Raw genomic sequence first — 21,480 nt, forward strand, 5'->3', positions numbered from 1 at the left:
CCCAAGAACCAAAATATGGTCCAGGGCCTCACTGTTACTACAAGGTCGGAACAAGAGTGACCGGGCTTACGAAACCCCTTATCACCCCGAGGCAATGGGGATGTTGGGAAGGGAGAGGCTGACTATCTTCGAAAGGCATGACAACAAGCCCCCTGACTGCTGCTTCTCCTCCTCTTCCCTCCCCCTCAGCGGAGACAGTCCATGTGGCTCCTGGAAGTGGAGGAGCCTTGGTGTCTTCATTTTAGGCCTGTTCCTGGTGTTATTTGGGGTGCTGATGAAGAAAATTGCATTGGATAGACAAAATGAGCTCCAGATTTCTAAATATGGTTTTCTGTGGGTGAGCAGATGGCAACTACTGGATGGCATATGTTCTATATCAGAAACTAGAGCTGATGTGGTCTATCCAATGCAATTTTCTGAATCAGCACCCTAAATAACCAAACCGAATCTAAAGTTGACCGAAAACTAATTTATAACCCTTTTGGTAGTAATGTTGGAAAGTGATCACAGGTCAAAGTTGTCACTGGTCAAAGTGGTCTCTGGTCAAAAAAAGGTTGGGAACAACTCAAATAAACGCTGCTTCTAATCTACAGAGGCATTTGTGCTCTAATAAACACCTCTGATCTTCACCATCTTACACTCACTTTCCAGCACTTGCAATTTGAGGTGTTTTCTGCATTTTGCCTAACAAGTGGGCTGGCCCTGTTGCTTAGCCCTACTGCTAAGAGATAAACATTGTAGGGGTCCACTGGTGCTAGATAGGCAATTAGACTGCTAGCATTGCAGGAGAGGCCAGAAAACAAGAGGGACTGGTCATATGAATCTGATTTTTATCATCATCATTACTATACACAACACTATCTTTGTCTCAATATCTGTTACAAAAATAAATAATTATCACACTTTTTAATCATGTCAGAAGCAAACTGAGAACATACTGCAAGTTACTTCTGGTGTGAGAGCATTGGCCGTCTACAGAGACGCTGCCCAGGGGACACCTGGATATGTTACCATCCTGCTGGGAGGCTTCTCTCATATCCCCACATGGAAAGCTAGGGCTGACAGATGGAAGCTCACCCTATCTCGTGGATGAGAACCACCAACCTTCAGGACAATACTTCAGCTGGCACATGGGTTTAACCCATTGTGCACTATGGTTCCATCTTAACTGACATGGCTACATCTTGTGGAATCCCGGAGTTTGTAGTACTGTGACTCTAGAGCTCTCTGTCTTAGAATTCCACATTTTCTTCCCCAAATTGCCAATCTCAAGACTTCACTAGATATTGCCATGGCAGTAGAATCATAACAACATAAGTGAAAAGACCCATTGAGTGCATGAGATGGGCAGGACGAGATCTGCTGAATCTACATCAACCCACATTCCATTCTTTGGGAACAGTGTGGCTCTTTTGATATGACCCTCCCTTTCCCAACATGTTTTCCATATCTGTATATTGACAAAACAACACATTATGCTGTCACAGTAACCATACAACGTCTCTTCTATAAGACTGTCTTTTAAAAAATTAGCGTGATTGAAGAACATTTAGGGATAATTGAGACTACCGCTATGTTTAAATGTTTAACTATTACATTTCATATCACTTGGGAGTCCTTGTTTGGGCCAAAGGGAGACTCATAAATAATTCTGCAAATAAAACAAATAATTACATAATTCTTCTGTACCGCAAGGTCTTTGAGACATAACTTTGAAGTGGATAATTTTCAAGTCTTCAGGGTGGCTTCTAGAGTGTATTGCTAAATCTGCAGGAAACGCGATTCCACCTGAGCATTAGGATGAACGTCCTGAAAACATTTCAAAGCCAAGGGCCTTCCGGTCTTCCATTGTTGCCTTGGGCAACCCCTAAGGCCCAAATACTCTGGCTGACTTCAGAAATCCAAGATGCTGTTTATGCCAGATCATACCATTAGATGTGAAACTCTGGCTGGAAGTTACATCATAAATTTGCAAGGACATGGCACTTTAATGCACCTTGAAATATTGGGGGAAAGGGACCCATTAAGGAAAAGGGTAAACTAATTTGCTCAAATGCTTCTAAATCCCAAAAGCAAAACCCTCCCTTCCAAACCTGCTTGCAATGCCAAAACAAATGAAGTATACATTTCCTAAACACTCTTATCCGCCTACACTCTTTCATATATTTGTGGTTTGGGAATTGCCTCTAAGTACAAAATTTTGAGAAGCCTGACAAGATGCAGCATACACGTTTTGAAGATTGAAAGGCTGGATAAATCCCAGGCACCTGGTTGGCCAGGGATCTAAGTGTTTCAACATCCTATCCCTCCTGTATACACATTCCTGTTTATCATCAGCATGAAAGATGATGATCCCAGTTTTCAAAGAAATGCTACATTTCCTATGGATCTGAAGTATTTTAATGTGTTCAGTGTACTGTGGAAACACAAGAGGAATAAGCAACTCATAACTGTTCCTGACCAGATGCTCTTCCACACTACATTGTTATAACACTTTATCTGCTGTGGTTCCATCACATAGAGTTGTAGGGCTCTTCCACACATCTATATAATCCAGAATATCAAGGCAGATAATCCACAATATCTGCTTTGAACTAGGTTATCCGAGTCTACACTGTCATATAATCCAGTTCAATGTGGATTTTATAATCTGTGTGGAAGGGGCCCTAGAGTTTGTAGTTTGGTACAGTTCTAAATACCTTCCCTAAACTGAAAATTTAGGATTCTATAGGAAACACAGAAGCTAAAGTGGCATCAAATACTATCATTGCATATTGTGAAAGGGCCCCAGAACTTGGAAAGGTAATTTTTGATCACAAATCAAAGAATCAATATTATAGAGCTGGGAAGCTTAGCTAAAGTCTTCTAATCCAATGATGCTTATGCTGTGGTCCACAGACTGTTGGGGAAATCACAATAATCCACAGAGGAAAGAGAAAGATATTTCCTAATGCAGTGGTTCCCAACCTGTGGTCCGTGAACCACCAGTGGTTTGCAAGAACTAAAATATGGTCTGCGGCCTTGCTGTTACTACTATGGATAATAACACAGCCCAACCATATATATATACACACACACACACACACACACACACACAGAGTGTCTTCATTTTTAGGCCTGTTCCTGGGGTTATTTGGGGTGCTGATTCAGAAAATTGCATTGGATAGACCATACCAACTCTAGTTTTCTGTAGGTGAGCAGATGGCGACTACTGGATGGCATATGTTCTGTATGAGAAACTAGAGCTGATGTGGTCTATCCAATGCAATTTTCTAAATCAGCACCCTCAAATAACCAAACTGAATCTAAAGTTGACCAAACAAACAAACAAAGGCCAGCTAACACCTCCCAACAAAGGATTCCCCCAGGCAGGAAGCAGGCAGGCTTTGAAACTGCAAGGCCATTAAATGCTAATCAAGGTAGCTAATTGCAGCATTCATACTTGCCATGCCGAGACTATTAATTGCTATTCAACTTGGCCAACCAAGATTTCCACATGGTAGAAAGCAGCCAGGCTTGCAAGCAGCAAGGCTATTCAGTGCTGTTCAACATGGCCAACCAAGATTTCCCCTAGATAGAAAACCCTCAGGTTTTGAAGCCACAAAGCTACTCCATCCCATTCAACCTGCCCAAGGAAAGATGCCCCTATATAGAAAGCATCTAGGCTTTGAAGCAGCGAAGCTATTAAGCGCAATTCAAATTGGCCAAAAAACCATTCTCCTAGAACACAAGTACCCAGGCTTCCAAGCAGCAAGCCTATTCCATTGTATTCCAGCTCACCAAATAAGGATTTGCATAAGAAGAAAACAGACAGGCTTTGAGCCTGCAAAGCTATTCACTGCTATTCCACCTGGCCAACAAATGATTCCCATAAGCCACAGCAATGCGTGGCCGGGCACAGCTAGTAATACATAAATAGATACAAAGTCACTTTTAGCAGTAATTCAGCAATTCAAGAAGGATATTGTCAAATTAGAATGTGTCCAGAGAAGGACAAACCCTATGAAGAACACTGAGGAAGCTGAGTGTGTTTAGCTTGGAGAAAAGAAGGATGAGAGAGAACATGAGAATGATGTTTAAATATCTGAAAGGAAGTCACATTGAGGAGGGGCAAGCTTGTTTTCTGTTGTTCTAGAAACTATAAAATGGAGGAAAGGAGATTCCACCTAAACATTAGGAAGAACATCCAGATGGTCAGAGATGTTCAGAATATTCTGCCTCAGAGTGCAATGGAGCCTCCTTCTCTGGAGATTTCAAAGCAGAAATTGAGTGCCTTGGATTCCGAGGCTAACAAAATGACATCCTCTTCTGATTTTATTTTGGAGCAATCTCAGCTAGCAATTACCATACTTTTGATACGGTAACCTGGCAACAAGTAAGAAAGAATGGAATTCAAAGAGCCATTTCTGATGAATAAAAGCAAGAGCCTGGTTAGGTGAACATTTCAGGAAAAAAGATGGCAGAACATTCCCTTCTTGAACTACGCCTCTTGTGTAAATGCTTTATTATAAATGGAATAATTATGACAACAGCTTTTGTAAAATGTGCTCAGAGGCAGCAGCACAGCGCAGCAAAGGAGTGCCAGCAACAGAGGATCTCTTTCTAAAATCATAGTAACAGAAGGATTTTTCCTCTGAAAGTAGAAAATCATTCACTCAAAGGGTCCTGCTTTGTGTATTGCAAAATGAGGGCACTGCCCTAACATATAAGAATTCTGCTCCTGATGAAATGTTCCTTCAGACTCTACATATTTAGCATTGCAATCATTTAAAACTTTGCGAAATGAAGTTTAGGCATCCAAAAAATTATTTATTTTATTTATTTATTTACATCACTTTTACCCCGCCTTTCTCTCCAAGGAGACTCAAAGCGGCTTACAGTAAATAGGCAAAGATTCGATGCCTAAAAACAATGTAAAAACAACAATTCATATAAAACAATCTACAAAACAGCAGTTCATATAAAACAGATACCATTACAAAATAAAATCACATTATATAAATTTTAAGAATGTCCAAGATTAAAATCCATTCATCCAGAATCATCAAGAACTCCCCTCTCTCTCTTTCTTACAGTTTCTCCCTTTCTCCTCAGTTTACTTCCATGGAACAAACTGAATTAAGAGTGCAATAGTAGTTTGTACTCAATACATTCAGTAAGAAAGGAGAGGAAAAGGCAGAATCTCATTTTTCCCAGTAGATTCAGGCAAAAGCAAACTGCTGCAGCCTTGTCCATTCTTCCTTATTAATAAAGTTGGCCATTTTGACCATGCTGCGATGTCACTTGTTCACATCTCTCCCAATTTTTTTATCTGTGAAATGTTGCAGAGTGTGCCAATTTCCTATTTGTTTAATGAAGTTACTCTAGTTGGAATTAACAACTGAATAAAGGTTATGGTAAAGTATTTCTCAAGGAAGACTGAGACCCCTTCTACACTGCCATATAAAATCCAGATTATCTGATTTGAACTGAATTATATGGCAGCCTAGACTCATCTAATCCAGTTCAAAGCATGTAATGTGGGTTATCTGCTTTGATCATTTGGATTATATGGCCGTGTAGAAGGGGCCTGAGACTAATAAAAACAGGTGATTTACATTTAGGTTTAAGTTATGTTATTGTCCTTCTTGGTGACCTATCCCAGATATTTTTGGATGCACTTTTCACAATGCATTTGCGCACTTCCCAGTGGATTTATGTAAGCTAAGGCATTAACAAAAGAAAAACCAGACACATTCTTCAAAATTTCCAGAGTTCGAAGCCAATTATGCTTTTATATTCCATTCCACTTGCAACATGCTTTAATGAGGTCAAGGTCCATTCTCCATTTATTAAAGCTTGGCTGTGTCCAGGTGTATACATATTCAAATTGCCTGTCAACTTATGGCAACTCCATGTATTTCATAGGGGTTTCTTAAGCAAGGAATCTTCAGAAGTGGTTTTGCCAATTTCTTCTTCTGAAATATGTCCTACAGGACCTGATATTAATTGGCAGTCCAAATTTTTGCTTTTGCTGAGAGATTTACCTTTGTGTCTGCCATAATTAAGAATGGAAGCAAACAAAAATATTTTCTTTAAAGCTTGATATCTGACTCACTAGAGTGTGGTGGATTCACCCTTTTGGTCTTGCTTAGATATAAGTAATTTAAAATAATAATGAGAACTCATATTGTGTATATTATAATATTGGACTGGAATTTGGAAAATCCATCAAACTCACCTTGTGATCTTAGATCAGTCACTCTTTCTCAGCCTGTCTATCTCACCCTTTCATATAAAGCCAAATATCCTCACCAAAGCTAAACAAAAATTATTGGAGACCAAAAAGCATTGGCGGTGTTTGCATTGTACCTTCACACACCTTTTGGACACATAGAGTGGGAATGTACCTTTGAAACTCCCTCATTAAAATATCTTTTAAAATATAGTCATTACTCAGGATCATCTCTATACTTATGAGAATCACTTGGGCTTTTCAGGAGTCCAAAAGAGAAAAAAAAATCCCAATTTGTTCCCTGGTTGTATAGATCCTCTTTAGGTACACCAGACTACAGTAGCAGAGGTACTACAGAAGATATGAATCATGGAAAAACCCAACACTTTTTTTCTGGATTCAGTTACAACCCTCTGTTCTGATGCCAGAGACATCTTTGTGAGGGCTGCAGCAGACCTGATTAAAATATCTGCAATTGCAGACAGATTCACCTTGGGCTCAAAAATGCTATCACCATTTAAGCGAACCAGAGGATTCCAGCTGACTAAATATACAAAGGAACAAGAAAAACCTGCAAACCAGGTGCTTTGGGTGTTAAGTTTCCTCTTAACACTGAGAAAATCCTTCAGATGTCCTTCTTGCACTTAACCTCTAGACATCTCTGTTGGCTGTAAATATCTTGTTTTTTAAAGCAACCCGTATCTAAATTTTGCAGTTGTTTATTTCATCTATCTATCTATCTACATACATATACATATATACACAAAAACATACACTGTATATGAACTCTGGCATCATTTGCAGAATGCTCAAGATCCATGCTCAAATCAAATATTCCTGATGAATATTTATATTTATTTATTTATTACAATATTTATATCCCACCCTTCTCACCCAACAGGGGACTCAGGCCGGCTTACAATAAAACGCATATATAAAACATTAATAAAAACATTAAAAGCAAACAAAACTTCTTCCACAACATTTTTTGCCAGTTCAACCACAAGACAACTGCACCGGACTGGCTGGACCAGTGGTCAAATTCTGTCTAAGGCAGTTTGATATGCGTGTCTGTGTACACACATATAAGCATGTCAAGGTGCCTTATACTGAATCTGACCACTGGTCCAGCTAGTCCGGTGCAGTTGTAATGTATGTTTATGCATACAACACCCTAAAAACAAGTGGGCCAATCTCCATCTTTCTTGAGAACCAACCCTCCTATAAAATCCCAATTTACAAGTTCCTTCCTGTAGACCTGAAAAGCATGGCAGATATTTTACATGATATTGCCACTCACTCATTAAACTGGTGGTGCTCAACCAAGGGAGACCTAGGAAGGACCCAGGTATTTTAGTTATTGCAGTAAAATGTATTTCCAATAACCACTGAATTAAAAAAAATACATTATTTGTGTTTTTCAGTAACCATAGCAGTAAAAGTTATGCCCAACAGTATTATGATGTATTTTCTACTACTAATGGAAAGATAATGTTTGCATGTTTGTGCATACTTTCATCAACACTACTGAGTTTTTATGTTCTAAAAACCCATATATGATGGATATATCAGAATGCCTGTAAACATAGACTCAAAGAACTAAAAGAAAACTCGTATAGCCTCCTCCTACGTAGGAATAGAATAAAGCATCTCTCAAGAGAAAGACATCTCTTGAGAGATGTCCATCTATCATAGGCATGGGCAAACTTCAGCCCTCCAGATGTTTTGGACTTCAACAGCCAACTGGCTGTTAGGAATTGTGGGAGTTGAAGTCCAAAACACCTGCAGGGCCCAAGTTTGCCCATGTCTGATCTAACTTCTGCTTAGAGTCCTTCACAACAATATATTCCATTGTCAAGTGTTTCTTAAAATCAGAAATATCTTGGAAGGAATCTCTTTTTTGACATTGCAATCTGTTGGTTTGTGTCTTAGTTTCTAAAACAGCAGGAAACAAGCTCGGTCCACCCTTCAGAAGCTTTCAATCTGGATTCCTCCAAGCTAGACAGCATTCCTCTTCGAATTTGTTTTTCAAAACTTTGGCCATTTGGTTTCTGTCATCTGTAAATCTTCCAGTTTGTCAACATCCTTTTTGAACTACAGTGCCCAGAACTGTACACAGTCCTTTCCAGGGAAAGTGTGTGTATGGAGGTTGGTTCTGTAATGGTTCAACACAAGGATTTTGTCAGAGTAGAAGAATTTAAAATATGAAAAGGTGAAAACCTTAGGCCACAGATGGGATGCAGTCCACTGGATTCAGACAAGGCTCTGCAGGGAAGGTCTTATATAGTCCCCAACCACAAGATCCTATCTTATAGAGGGTGTTTGAAAAAGAACTCCCTAGTTTTAAGTATAAATACATTAAAACTAGGGAGTTCTTTTTCAAATACCCTGTATTTTGAATATTGGCTCAAAAACGTTTTTGGCCACTAAGAGGCTCTATACCAGGGATGGGAAATTGTTGCAGGCTACAAGTCACACAGAAATTCCTCGAGAAGAGATACGGTCCTACAAAAAGTTGTGCATGTACATCTTCCAAAAATATCTTTTGTCTAGGAGATATGGGGGCATTTTCACTCAATTTTGGACACTCTCTTAAGTCCAGGAGAAACTTTCTCCCAACTGGAGATGATCCAGAAACCACTTGCTGATTGAAAAAAAGGCCTCTCCTGAGTTTAATAGTCCCAGAAGAGCCCAAAACATGGCAGAAATGACCTTGTGCCCTTCTAGAGAAAATTTACAAGGAAATTTATTTTGAGGTTTTTTTTATTTTCCAAAAAAATGCTGATGAGGGACTCTGGAGCTCATAAATAGGTCTCAGGGGCAAACTTTTCCCATCCAATCTATGAGCTGCATTTTGGCATGTAAATGCTATTTGAGAATCCCATCCCAAAACTGTATGCAAAAATGAGCACTTGCCCAAAATATCACTTCCGTTGATCTTGCTAATGTGGCCTGCTGGGGGTCAGGAGGATTTGAAACTGACCACTGCCCCTTGGCACATACCATTACTTCTCCATACACCACACAGGCATACCTCCATCGCCACAACTACCCGCATAAAAAAGCAGTAATTTTCACGAGGAAGTCAGACACAGTTCTAAATTTAGCATCGTATCAAATCTTTCACCAGCTTCTCAAAGCACTGAAATGGGTGCCTCTTTTAGAGCAGATAAATAATTGAATCACCCACACTGTATTGCGTATCTCTTAAGTGATTGGTTCGAGTATATTATTTATCGCTCACTCAGGACATGAAGCAGGCACCCAAAGTCAATGGAGCCATCCATTTGGCTTTGATGGGATTCCTGTTAGTGTTAATTATATAAAATCACAGCATTTTCCTGCTGGGTGTAAAGAAGTGTCAGCTCACCACAGCCGCTCCTGAATGAACACACGAGACTCTCTGTGGTATCACCAGGAACTTTTACTGTAGGAAACATGAACATCAGAAAAGCCAAGAATGGGAGGCTCCGGCCAACCCTCCTTTATATACCCTCCCCCTCATTTGAACAGTCTCTTCCCGCTCAGTAAAACCCCGCGCAAATTCCCCGCCAAGTCCATCAGCCGTTTCTCCTCCGAGTCCTGGGACGCAGGTGTCTTATCAATGTCAGTGACCCTGAAACTCAGAGCCACATCCAGGCTCTAGTAGCAGGGTTCTGACATGGCGTCCTCCTCCCCTTCGTCCTGGAAGGAAAAGATTAAACACAACTATTGTTCTCCGCTGTCCAGAGTTCCTTTATACTTTTTTAACAGGCTGCAATGGAATACCGGGTGTACCTTTCCTAGGTCCTTTGGTAGCCTCAGCTCATAGGTCACTTCGTTTATTCTTTTTGCTACCCTGAATGGCCCTATATAGCGTGGAGCCAATTTCTTGGATGGGAACCCCAATTTCAGGTTTTTTGTGCTCAGCCAAACCAGATCTCCTTCGCCCAATTTGTCCCCCTCTCGGCGCCTACGATCCGCAAAGAGCTTGTACTTCTTTTGTGTTTCCCGCAATGCCTCTACCACGGTTTGCCACCCTTGCTTGATTTTGGCCGGCCATTCCTCGTCGGTCTGGCCCTCCCCTTCCTTCCACTCGGGTAGCCTGGGGAAAGGTGCCACCTCCTGTCCGTATACTATTTCGAATGGGGCACGACCTGTGGCCGAATGTACGGCCCCGTTAAAAGCCATCTCAGCAAACGGAAGAAGGTCCGCCCAATCATCCTGTCTATAATTGGTGTACATCCTTAAGAATTGGCACAGTGTCTGTTGGGTACGTTCGACCCCCCCGTTGGTCGCGGGATGAAAGGCCGAGCTCAGGTTCCTTTCTGCTCCTAACAGCTGTAAGAATTTTCCCCAAAATTTTGCAGTAAATTGGACTCCCCGGTCACTAATTATCTTGTCGGGACACCCATGTAGGCGATATACATGCTTCACATACAAATCAGCAAGTTTTTCAGCTGAAGGGAGTTTTGGCAGAGCCACAAAGTGTGCCTGTTTTGAGAATAGGTCCAATATTGTCCAAATGTATCTGTGGCCTCTGCTGGGGGGTAGTTCGCCTACAAAATCCATGGCTACGCATTCCCATGGCCTCATGGGCTCCACCACCTTCTGCAATAGCCCCTGGGGCTTCCCCGGTGGTGTTTTTCCCTCTGCACATAATTCACACTGCGTGACGTATCCCCTGGCGTCTTTCCTCATTCCGGGCCACCAGCATTGTTTGGCCAACAGTTTAATAGTCCTGGTGGGGCCTAGATGACCCGCACCCTTGTTATCATGGTACTTCCTTAACATTTCTCGTCTTAAACATTCAGGAATATACAATTTCTTATTTACAAACACCAAATCCCCACACAATTCTCCCTTTTCTTTGTTTGTTTGTAACCATTTGTCCATTCCATACGCTCGCTTCAACTCTTCCTCCCATATTTCTCCTCCCCCCGTGGAAATGGCAGTACGTTTGTTTTCTTTGGCCGCTTGTGCTCGAGTTAGTACTGCCAGGCCCCATTGCTTATCAAGAAAAATACTCCCTTCAGATTCCTGAATTCCTCCCCCGTGCTGAGGCATCCGAGAGAGAGCGTCAGCGAGTATATTATGTTTCCCCTGGAAGAATCTGAGTCTGAAATCAAAACGGCTGAAATATTGGGCCCATCTAATTTGCTTCGCTGATAGTTTACGAGGGGATCTTAGATACTGTAAATTTCTATGGTCAGTCCACACCTCAAACGGTGTTCCACTTCCTTCCAGAAAGTGTCTCCAGCACTCTAGTGCTTTTAGAATCGCTAAGGCTTCTCTCTCCCAAATCGGCCAGTTTTTTTCTGTATCGCTAAACTTTTTTGACAGATAGCCACATGGCTTCAGGTTCCCCCCCTCGTCTTTCTGTAGCAGAACTGCCCCATATGCCCGGTCTGACGCATCGCAATGTAATACAAAAGCTTTAGACATATCAGGGTGCTGTAGGACAGGCTCCTCAGTAAAACGCTTTTTAAGGGCTTCGAAAGCTTCCTGGCATTCTATTGTCCAGGCCAGTTTGGCCCCTGGGGCCTTCACTTTGGCTGTTTCTCCCCTACCTTTAGTCTTTAACAAATCCGTTAATGGCAAAGTGAGGCGCGCAAAGTCCTTGATAAATGTTCTATAGAAGTTTGCGAACCCTAGGAAGGATTGCAGCTGCTTCCGTGTTTTGGGGGCTTCCCACCCCCTCACGTCTTCTACCTTCGCAGGGTCCATCGCCACTCCCCGGGAGGAAATCCTATACCCCAGAAAGTCTATCTGGTCTTTATTGAACTCGCACTTGGCAAGCTTCGCATACAGTTTTGCTTCTCTCAACTTTTGCAGGACTTCCCTGACTAGTTCTATGTGTTGCTCCTTAGTCCGAGATACTAACAATATGTCATCTAAAAAAACAAAGACTCCCTTGTACAACAATGGATGCAACACTTCGTTGATTAATTGCATGAACGCGGCGCCTCCGCCGCACAAACCGAAAGGGAGCACACGATAATTGAATAATCCGAATGCACAGGAGAAGGCCGTCTTCCACCTGTCCTCTGGTTTGATCTGCAATTTATGGTACGCTTCAATTAAGTCCAATTTAGTGAATATCTGTCCCTCCGATAACTGGGCGATCAAGTCCTTCACTAAAGGTAGGGGGTATTTATTTCCAGAACTGATTGCATTCAGGCCCCTGTAGTCAATGCAGAGCCTCAGCGTTTGGTCCTTTTTGCGCCTGAACAACACAGGCGCCCCTAGAGGGGAATTTGAAGGCTCTATGAAACCCCTCGCTAGGTTTTTATCAATGTATTTTCTCAGTTCCTCCTTTTCCCTAGCCGACATTGGGTATATTTTTGCCTTAGGAAGCTCTGCTCCTGGGACTAGCTCTATCTTCACTTCAACTCTCCGCTTCGGTGGGAAACTGTCTGCTTCCTTCTCATCAAATACGTCCACAAAATCCCGATACTCTGGGGGTAATTTATCTGCCAGTTCTGCTATCCTGATAGAGTCTTCCTCCCCCCTTTTCCCCGGCTCCCTTTCCACTTCCTGGCTCCCTCCTTCCAACTTCATCCTGAAGATCATGCTCTTATCCTCCCAGTTGATTTGCGGGTTGGCCTGCCCCAGCCATGGCATGCCTAGTATAACATTATAGCTGGCTATTTGTGATATCACAAATGACACCTTTCCTTCCCAACTCCCTATCTTACACTTTACATCTTCGGCACTGTACTTAGCTAATGATCCCGAGGCTGTGGATCCGTCCAACTGCGAAAAAGCTATTGGGGATTCTAGGTTCGTTCTTTCGCATCCCAATCCCTCGGCTAATTCAGGGGAGATGATGTTCCTGGAACATCCACAATCCACAAATGCTTTGCAGGTTGCTTGTTTGCTGCCACTTTCCAGCTGAATGGGGACCACTATCATGGCTTTGTCCTGACTTACCAACCCCCCCGAGTGGTGCCTCATCGGTGGTTCTTCCTCGGCGCGTTTCCCTGCCACGGCTCTTGGTTTGGGCGGGCCTCCGCCTTCCCCTTTTCTCTGCCAGCACTCGGCAGCCCTGTGGCCCAAACGGCCGCACACGAAGCAGCCCCTCCTGCTGGTGCTCACGTTCCCTGTCGGCTCCGTTCTCCTCCCGGCTGGGGTTGATCCCTCCTTCCGGCTCCCCTCTTTCATCTGCGGCCGCTGCTGTAGCCCTCCTCGGTGCCTCCTCGCCTGGGCCAGCGATGTCTCGATGCGCCCCGCCAGCTGAATCCATCCGCGCAGTGTGTCAGGCTCATCACGATGCACCGCCCAGGAGAGGATCTCCCGCCTGAGCCCCTCTTTGAAGAGTTCTATCTTTGTCACTGCAGACCATTCCGGCACCTTTTCAGCGAGGCATTGGAACTCCTCCGCATACTCAGATACCGACCTCTGCCCCTGGGAGACGGTCTTCAACTCCTCCCTCGCCCGGATCTGCTCCAGTGGATCTCGGAAACGGGTCTCCAGGGCCCCCATAAAGCGTCGGAGTGACCCCAGACATGGGTCGCGCCGCGCGTGTAGTTGAACGTACCAGCTGGCCGCTCCCCTCTTCAACACTGCACCAATGGCCCGTACCCGGCTGGATTCCGTTCTAAAAGTGTGGGCATTGTCCTCCATATAGCCCCTCACCGTGGTCAGGAAAAAATCCAGTTCAGAGGACTCTCCCCCAAACTCGATCCTTAGTTCCTCTCGTCTCGGTAGGGGTCCCTGTGGTGGCAATCCCCAATTCTCCGCCCGTCGCAAGCCCCCTTGCGGGCCAGTGGGCCCCGCTGCTGCTTCCCTTTGTCCTGTGCCACGCCCGGCATTCGCCAGGGGCACCAGGGTCTCAGTTGGGAGCGTAGCCGGGATTCTCGGAGGCTTTTCCCCTTCGTCGTCACTCTCCTCCACCCGCGTCAGGCTCGTTTGGATCTTGGGCCGGGCACCGGGCTCCTTTCGCATTTCCCTTCCCTTCGGTGCTGGGAGGTCTGCAAAGCCCTGGCTGCTTCCCATGCTCACGTCCCACATTGAGCTAGCCCGGAGTTCCCTTCCTCGCTCCGGCTCCGCCAAAACCGCCAGGCGCTCCATCGCCCTCGACATCACTGCCAGGGTGGTCTCCATCGCCGACATCCTCTCCTCCAGAAACACCATCTTTTGCGGGCCTGGGGAAGGTGAACCTTCCTCTCCTCCGGTGCTATCTCCCCGCACCACTCCGCGCCTCTGGGTTACCCCATTTGGCTGGGCATAAGCGGTGGATGACGCCAGGGCCGCCAGCTGGTGGAACTCAGCGTCCGTCTCGGGAGTGGCTCTTTCCGACCTTCCTCCTCCGGCGCCCAAGAGCTCTTCATCCTCCACTTGCATGTTACACCTCACCGCTACAGCGGGATGGTGTCCGTATTCTTGGCTTAGTGTCAGCTCACCACAGCCGCTCCTGAATGAACACACGAGACTCTCTGTGGTATCACCAGGAACTTTTACTGTAGGAAACATGAACATCAGAAAAGCCAAGAATGGGAGGCTCCGGCCAACCCTCCTTTATATACCCTCCCCCTCATTTGAACAGTCTCTTCCCGCTCAGTAAAACCCCGCGCAAATTCCCCGCCAAGTCCATCAGCCGTTTCTCCTCCGAGTCCTGGGACGCAGGTGTCTTATCAATGTCAGTGACCCTGAAACTCAGAGCCACATCCAGGCTCTAGTAGCAGGGTTCTGACAAAGAAGTAAATGTTAGGCTCTTGAGAATACAATACATATCAGTGTGTGGCCAGGAAGGAATGCCCTCAGAAATCATGGAGAAGCCCTTGCTGGCAATCTGCGGCTCCTTCCACACTGCTGAATAAAATCCCACATTATCTGCTTTGAAGTAGAATACATGATAGTGTGGATTCAGATTACCCAGTTCAAAGCAGATACTGTTGGATTTTCTGTCTTGATATTCTGGATTATATGACTATGTGGAAGGGCCCTGAGTTTACAAGGCTGTACTAACAGACCAATGGTCTGAATCAATATATTGCTGGTTCCTACAACCCTGGATCCTTTAATGGTAGTGACTTGATCCTTAACCATCCCACAAAATATTTCTCCCCACCCTTAAGCAAGACTTGCCTATTTCCCTTTGGCAAATGTATGTCTCTCTCTCTCTCTCTGTATGTGTCAGTAGCAGACAGGTTTGTGTCATTTCATCCACGGTCTCCTCTTGCAAACTAGCAGTGGAGACTCCAGTTACCTTCCCTCCCTTTCTAATGCGGCTAAGGCTTATTGTTCAGAGGTCAGGAATGTTGGTATGCTATCATGAGATTTGGGGAATCATTGACAGAATGTGATGAAACTCCTCCACAGGGCATTGCCCCCAAAGTTGCAAAGAGAACTTTGCTTCAGATACGGATATAAATGCTCCCAGCTCAAGCTTGGTTTCTCTTTTTGGGACTATAACTCCCAGGATCTCCTAGACAGCAAAGCAGGCAGGAATGAGGCATGGGAGGCAGCTGGCTAGCAGATTCTGCAAGCTGTAGTCCACAAAAAAGGAAATTTCTCAGGCTTGGCTTTGCTACACAAACATGCTCTGTTCACGTAGATCCTGTTGCACAAAGAAATGAAACAACCTAATAAATCAAGATAGATAAATTGCATGGTCATTAACAGCTGAGACCAAGGAAACCTTTTTAACTTTTACTTTTTTCTTTTGGAAACTTCTTTTTGTAACAACAGCCAAGAGACTGATTATGATATAAAAGGAGGGAAAGTATGTTGCCCTCTAGCTTCACTAAGACGTTGAAAGGAATGCTGTTGGCACTGTAAGCATCCCAATGATACGAAGTGACTGGATGCTGCAGATAAAGGTTTATAAAATCTGACAATCTGCACTGAAGTTGGGTTTCTTTTCCTCCCTAGAGGTACTTTCATAGAAATCAAACATTACTTTAACCCAAGTTTACAAGTTTCACCTATATGAGCAGGGGGGGGGGGGAGTGTCCTTGTGATAAATCATAACTCCAGTAGGCACAAGAACTTGGGAAAAGTTACTTTCTTGGATTACATCACTCCAAATTCCATGATGAGCATGTTGAGGGAGTCATCATCCAAGGGTGCATCTACAGTGTAGAATTAATGAGTTTGACAACACCTCAACTTTCATGGCTCAAAAACATGGGATTCTGGGGTTTGTAGTTTGGCAGAGAAGGCTAAAGACGAAAACTAAAACTTCCATGATTCTATAGCATTGAGCCCTGGCAGTTAAAATGTTGTCAAACTATATACATTCTAAATTGCAGATGCACCCTTAGAAAGGAAATTGGTTGATTGATGGGTGAGTGAGCAAGTACATAAACTGATGTACTCAATTGCTATGGAATCAGGGTTCAATGCTATGGAATCCTGGGAGTTGTAGTTTTACAAAGTCTTCAGCCTTCTCTGCCAAAGAGTACTAGTGCCTCACCAATAATTCCCATAATTCCATACCACTGAACTTTGCAAGCTATAGTGGTGTCAAACTGCATTAATAACTGTTCAGAGATACCGAAGGATACACAAACTACTACAATATTCAGTAAACATATTCTCATCTTCTGTAAGGTTTATTCCAGAGCATAGAAATGTTGCTATTTTGGACTACTACTCCAGAATAACTCAGCCAGTAAGCCTTTGGGGATCTATGATGGGAACCATAAGTGTGTAAACACTACAGTATTGAGTTAAACTGCATTATATGAGTCTACATTGACCATATAATGCAGGGCCCTTCCAGACAGGCCCAAAATGTGGGACCTGTCTCGCTTTTAATTGAGGTGTCCTAATGATGCCTCAGATAAAAGCAAATTAATCCAGAGAAAACTGGGCTTTTCCAGATTGTTCAACATTAATTTGATATCTGGAGAGATCCAGAACTTAAGCAAAGGTCTGGACCTTCCCAGGTGCTAGGCTTATGGGGATTGACTCCCGGGACTGTTTCTGGTTTGGGTTGATGGTGGGGACTGAAACCCGGGAGGAAGCGGGTTATTTTAACCCACTTCCTCCCAGGTTTCTGCCATGACTGGAAGGGTCCGCAATGCAATCTGTATGATACTGGCAGTGTAGATGGCACCTGAGAGACCCAGGTGGATATACATTGCAGAATTAATCCAGCTTGGACTTACAATTTTACAAAGTCTTTAGCTTCCTCTGCCAAAGAGTGCTGGTCCCTCACCAAATCCCAGCTCCACAGCATTGAGCCATGACAGTTCAAATGGTGTCAAACAGGGTGAAGTCAGTCTCTTTCAGGCTCAAAAGAAGGCAAAGACAAATTCTGCCTGACAGGGTTGCCGTAAGTCAGAACTGACCTGAAATCCCATAGCAAGAACGACTCCCAAACTTCCCCCTTTGGTTTATCCTAAAGGGAAATCCCTTTCCTCGCATTACCAGACGGACTCCAGACATTGTTGGACGGCAGCTCTCTGAAACTGTAGCCATCAAAGCCAGTTGTGAGAAATGCTGAGAATTGAATTTCACCATCAACTGGAGGGCCACAAAACCAATACCTTTGGAAAGCAGTCAGTGCATGCTTTAGAACTTATAATTGGAAAAGCATCTGGTTTGGTCCTCCAGCAGAGACTTGCCATTACTGCTATTTTAAATTCAGAAAGTGTATCTGGCTGATGAATCTGCTCTGGCAGGTCATTCCGCAGACTGGGAGCAGTTGAAGGAAAAGTCCTCTGGGCCTTAGTTGCCTAATTTTGGCTGGTTGAAGTATATGTCCCCCAGAGGACCTGAGATTGCGGGGTGGATTTTCTAGGAAGAGGTGATCCCATAGATAACCTGGACCCAAATCACATAGGGCTTTAAAAGTAATTACTTACATTTTGTACTTTGCCTGGAAACTATTTGGCAGCCAGAGGAGTGATTTTAATATTGATATACGTAATATGCTGACTCCTAGATATGTCAGTACTCAATCTGGCTGCCACATTTAGGACTAACTGAAACTTCCAGACCTGGTATAAAGGTAGTTCAATTATAGTACACTGCATTAGTCCAGGCTGGAGGTTACCATTGTACACACTACCATCTTTAGCTGCTCCAGGTCTAGAAAAGTTTATGCTAACAGTTTATGCTGACTGTAAGTTATCCACGTAAAGCTGTTACATACAGATACATACACAGCCAGTGTTGTCCATAAATGCCTCCAAGGTTATGTGGCCAGAATGACTGCATGGTGTGCCCTTACCTTCCTGCTGGAGCCGTACCTATTGATCTACTCACATTTGCATGTTTTCGAACTGCTAGGTTGGCAGAAGCTGGGGCTAACAGAGGAACTCTGTTGTGGGGCCAGGCTTTCGAATAACAATTAGAAGCACTAATTATTATTATGTACGTTGGAACTCAATCGACAGACCCAGTCTTTTAAAATTGAACACGCCTTTCTGTATTTTAGAATGTGTTTTATGAATGTCCGATGCAAGTTGATAATTTTTAACTGTTTTATAGTGCATTGTGCAATTTTTATATATGTGTTTTGTTGTAAGCCGCCCTGAGTCCCCTGTGGGTGAGAAGGGCGGGATATAAATATTGTAATAAATAAATAAATAAACTCACTCCACTGCCCGTATTCGAACCGCCGACCTTTTGGTCAGCAAGTTCAGAAGCTCAGTGGTTTAAACCATTGCACCACCAGGTTAAACTGGATTAAACCGTTTTTAAAAGCAGATAGAAGAATTATGGAAGTTTATCAGAGCTGCATAATCATATCTGGTTTGCATGTACTACCAAATCACAGTATTCCCAAAAATATGGTCATTCTGACTGAACCATTGTGTATTTATTCCACCAACAGACAACGGGTGTCATTATTGCTATACGTATCTTCTTTTAAGAAAAACTCTCCTAATAAAAGAACCCTCCTTATTAGGAGGGTTGTCCTCCTAAAAGTTGTCCCTGAATTTAGAATGAACAGTATCACATATATTATCTTCTTTGCACTAACATTCAATTCAACACAAGTGGATAATCACAGGCCAGGCAGTGCTGGCAGAAGGAGCAATATTCCTACCTGCTAAGGCTTTAATACGAGACCTCTCGAACAATCGTGCAGAACTGTTCTCATTGTCCCACTCATCAACATCCCACCGGTTGTTGACATCACTGTATTGCTGCGTGATTTCAATATTGTCATAGTCTGTCGCTACGGTCGTCGTCATCTTGAATCTTTTCAGGCTAATCTCTGCATCAGCTTCTCCTTAGAAAGCACCTTCTGCAAGTAACAGAGGGAAAGAAAGAGAAGATAATAATTGTCAGTCACCTAAATATTTTTAAATAAAGGAACATACACAAAGATACAAAACTGGTGAAATAGTGTAGGGAAAGATTGCATTTCTAAGTACGGATGTAAAAGCTGGACAGTGATTAAAGCTGATAGGTAAAAATAAACTCATTTGAGATGTAGTAATGGAGAAGAGTTCTATGGATTGGATACCCTGGACTGTTAAAAAGGCAAATAAATGAGTCCTAGAGGAAATCAGGCCTGGACTCTTCCAACAACAGCAACAACAACAACATTGATGACCCTCATCTCCCTGCAACTTGAGGCAGGAGAGGTCAAGATGACTAAACTGGGACCAATATACTCTTGAGACCTGACTCACCAGAAAAGACAAGTTTAGTAAGATAGAAGACAATAAAAAAGAAAAATACATTCCTAATGAATAGATGAAATCCATAAAGCCACAATCCTGAATTTGCCAGACCTGAGCAAGGATGACTTGGAAGTCTCTCATTCCTAAATTCACTATAATTCAAAGTCAACTTGAAGGCAGTTAACAATGGCAAAGATCGTACATTGGGGAAGCAATGAATCCCAATTTGGGATAAAGGCAGGATATAAATCCAATAAATAAATTGTACATTATACTCAAAAGTGGTAATGCCATTGGGTGCTTGTCTGTACTGCGTTTCCAGGAAATATGTAATTGTTGCCAATTATACAATGATTATTCCTGGCACGTTGGGTAAAAACATTGCTGGTCCTTTACATATAGCCTGAGAAGCACTAGTATTGCTTAAATCTCAGCTTGCCAACCTTTTATGCCATGCAACCCTTTTGAGTTGAATGACATTATCACACAACTGAACCATGGCACCACATGAACAACTACATGTGTGTATTAATAAACATCAATACATATCAGCGCTGAATCTTCATCTTTACTTTCATAACCTTGTGCTGAATGCAGACATTCTGTAACAAGACAAATATGCCTGATGCAGAATGTCCATAAAGTAACTTAAGGCAACCACCAGATTCCAATCATTATATGTCAAAGGACCAATCGAAAAACCCAGCCCTAGGGGTTTACACTGTATTTTCTCTGGATGATTCACATATCTTTCGTACATCACTATTTTTCAGTTTGATCTGGCCTAGCGGGTTTTAAATGGGGCTTAGTGGAAGAAATAGGATAACCCAGTGATTCCAGCCATGAAAGCTTTTGACAACACAAATGGGATAAACATTCCTATGAGTAGCTATGAGAAATGCTGCTAGAACATGGCCATACAACCTGGAAGCCATACAACAATCCATTCTTATGTGTTGGTTAGGTGTTTTTTAGGTGGTTTTCTAGTCAAAAGTTACTGCCCCAGCCTCATAAACTAGGAGGTCATAAAAGTGGGACTTGCGGGGTAATGTGTACCTTTAGACTGCAATTTCCTCACCTGTTTTTTAAATAAGATATTTTTAGAACTATTTTTTTTTTTGTGTCAGGAGCAACCGGAGTTGCTTCTAGAGTGAGAGAATTGGTCGTCTGCAAGGATGTTGCCCAGGGGATGCCCGGATGTTTTGAAGTTTTACCACCCTTGTGGGAGGCTTCTCTCATGTCCCGACATGGAGCTGGAGCTGATAGAGGGAGCTCATCCATGCTCTCCCCGGGTGGGATTCGAACCTGGCAGCCTTCAGGTCAGCAACCCAGCCTTCAAGTCACAAGGCTTTTATCCCCTAGGCCACCGGAGGCTAATCAATTAATTTAGAACTAATCAATTATCATGTCCCGCTGCAATGCACAAGCAGAACAACAATATACCTTTCACTCCACCGGAAGATAGTACCCATTTTCCATGTGCAAACACATCCACACAATTGCCGCTTTTCTTATGCTGCAATGCCAGTGTTATATTTACTTTCTGCTGATCTCCTTTGCTTTATTATGTTTTAATTGTTTTACTATATAGTGTGTGTTGATTGTTATACTATATAGTGGGAGTGCTTTGGCCAAAGAATAGCAGTTAGGCACTTTCAACAAATCAAAGCAAACAAGCAAACAGTGTTGACAGAACCC

The 21,480-nt window shown here is 43.3% G+C and overlaps 2 protein-coding genes across 4 annotated transcripts in view; both read right to left on the minus strand.

The window, feature by feature from the left end:
- Positions 1–21,480, minus strand: part of sptbn1 (spectrin beta, non-erythrocytic 1) — a 250,501-nt gene that overhangs the window by 157,906 nt on the left and 71,115 nt on the right. For all 3 annotated transcript variants that reach the window (XM_003216155.4, XM_008102749.3, XM_008102750.3), the window contains exon 2: positions 19,200–19,400. In XM_003216155.4, the coding sequence (XP_003216203.1) occupies positions 19,200–19,347 (148 nt within the window). In that variant the 5' untranslated portion in view covers positions 19,348–19,400. The remainder of the gene's footprint in view (positions 1–19,199; positions 19,401–21,480) is intronic.
- Positions 9,611–21,480, minus strand: part of erlec1 (endoplasmic reticulum lectin 1) — a 462,586-nt gene continuing 450,716 nt past the window's right edge. Inside the window, exon 14 of the mRNA XM_062968854.1 lies at positions 9,611–9,898. Coding sequence (XP_062824924.1) covers positions 9,857–9,898 — 42 coding nt within the window. The 3' untranslated portion in view covers positions 9,611–9,856. The remainder of the gene's footprint in view (positions 9,899–21,480) is intronic.

This window comes from Anolis carolinensis, chromosome 1, assembly GCF_035594765.1.
Source record: "Anolis carolinensis isolate JA03-04 chromosome 1, rAnoCar3.1.pri, whole genome shotgun sequence".
NCBI classification, from domain to species: domain Eukaryota; kingdom Metazoa; phylum Chordata; class Lepidosauria; order Squamata; family Dactyloidae; genus Anolis; species Anolis carolinensis.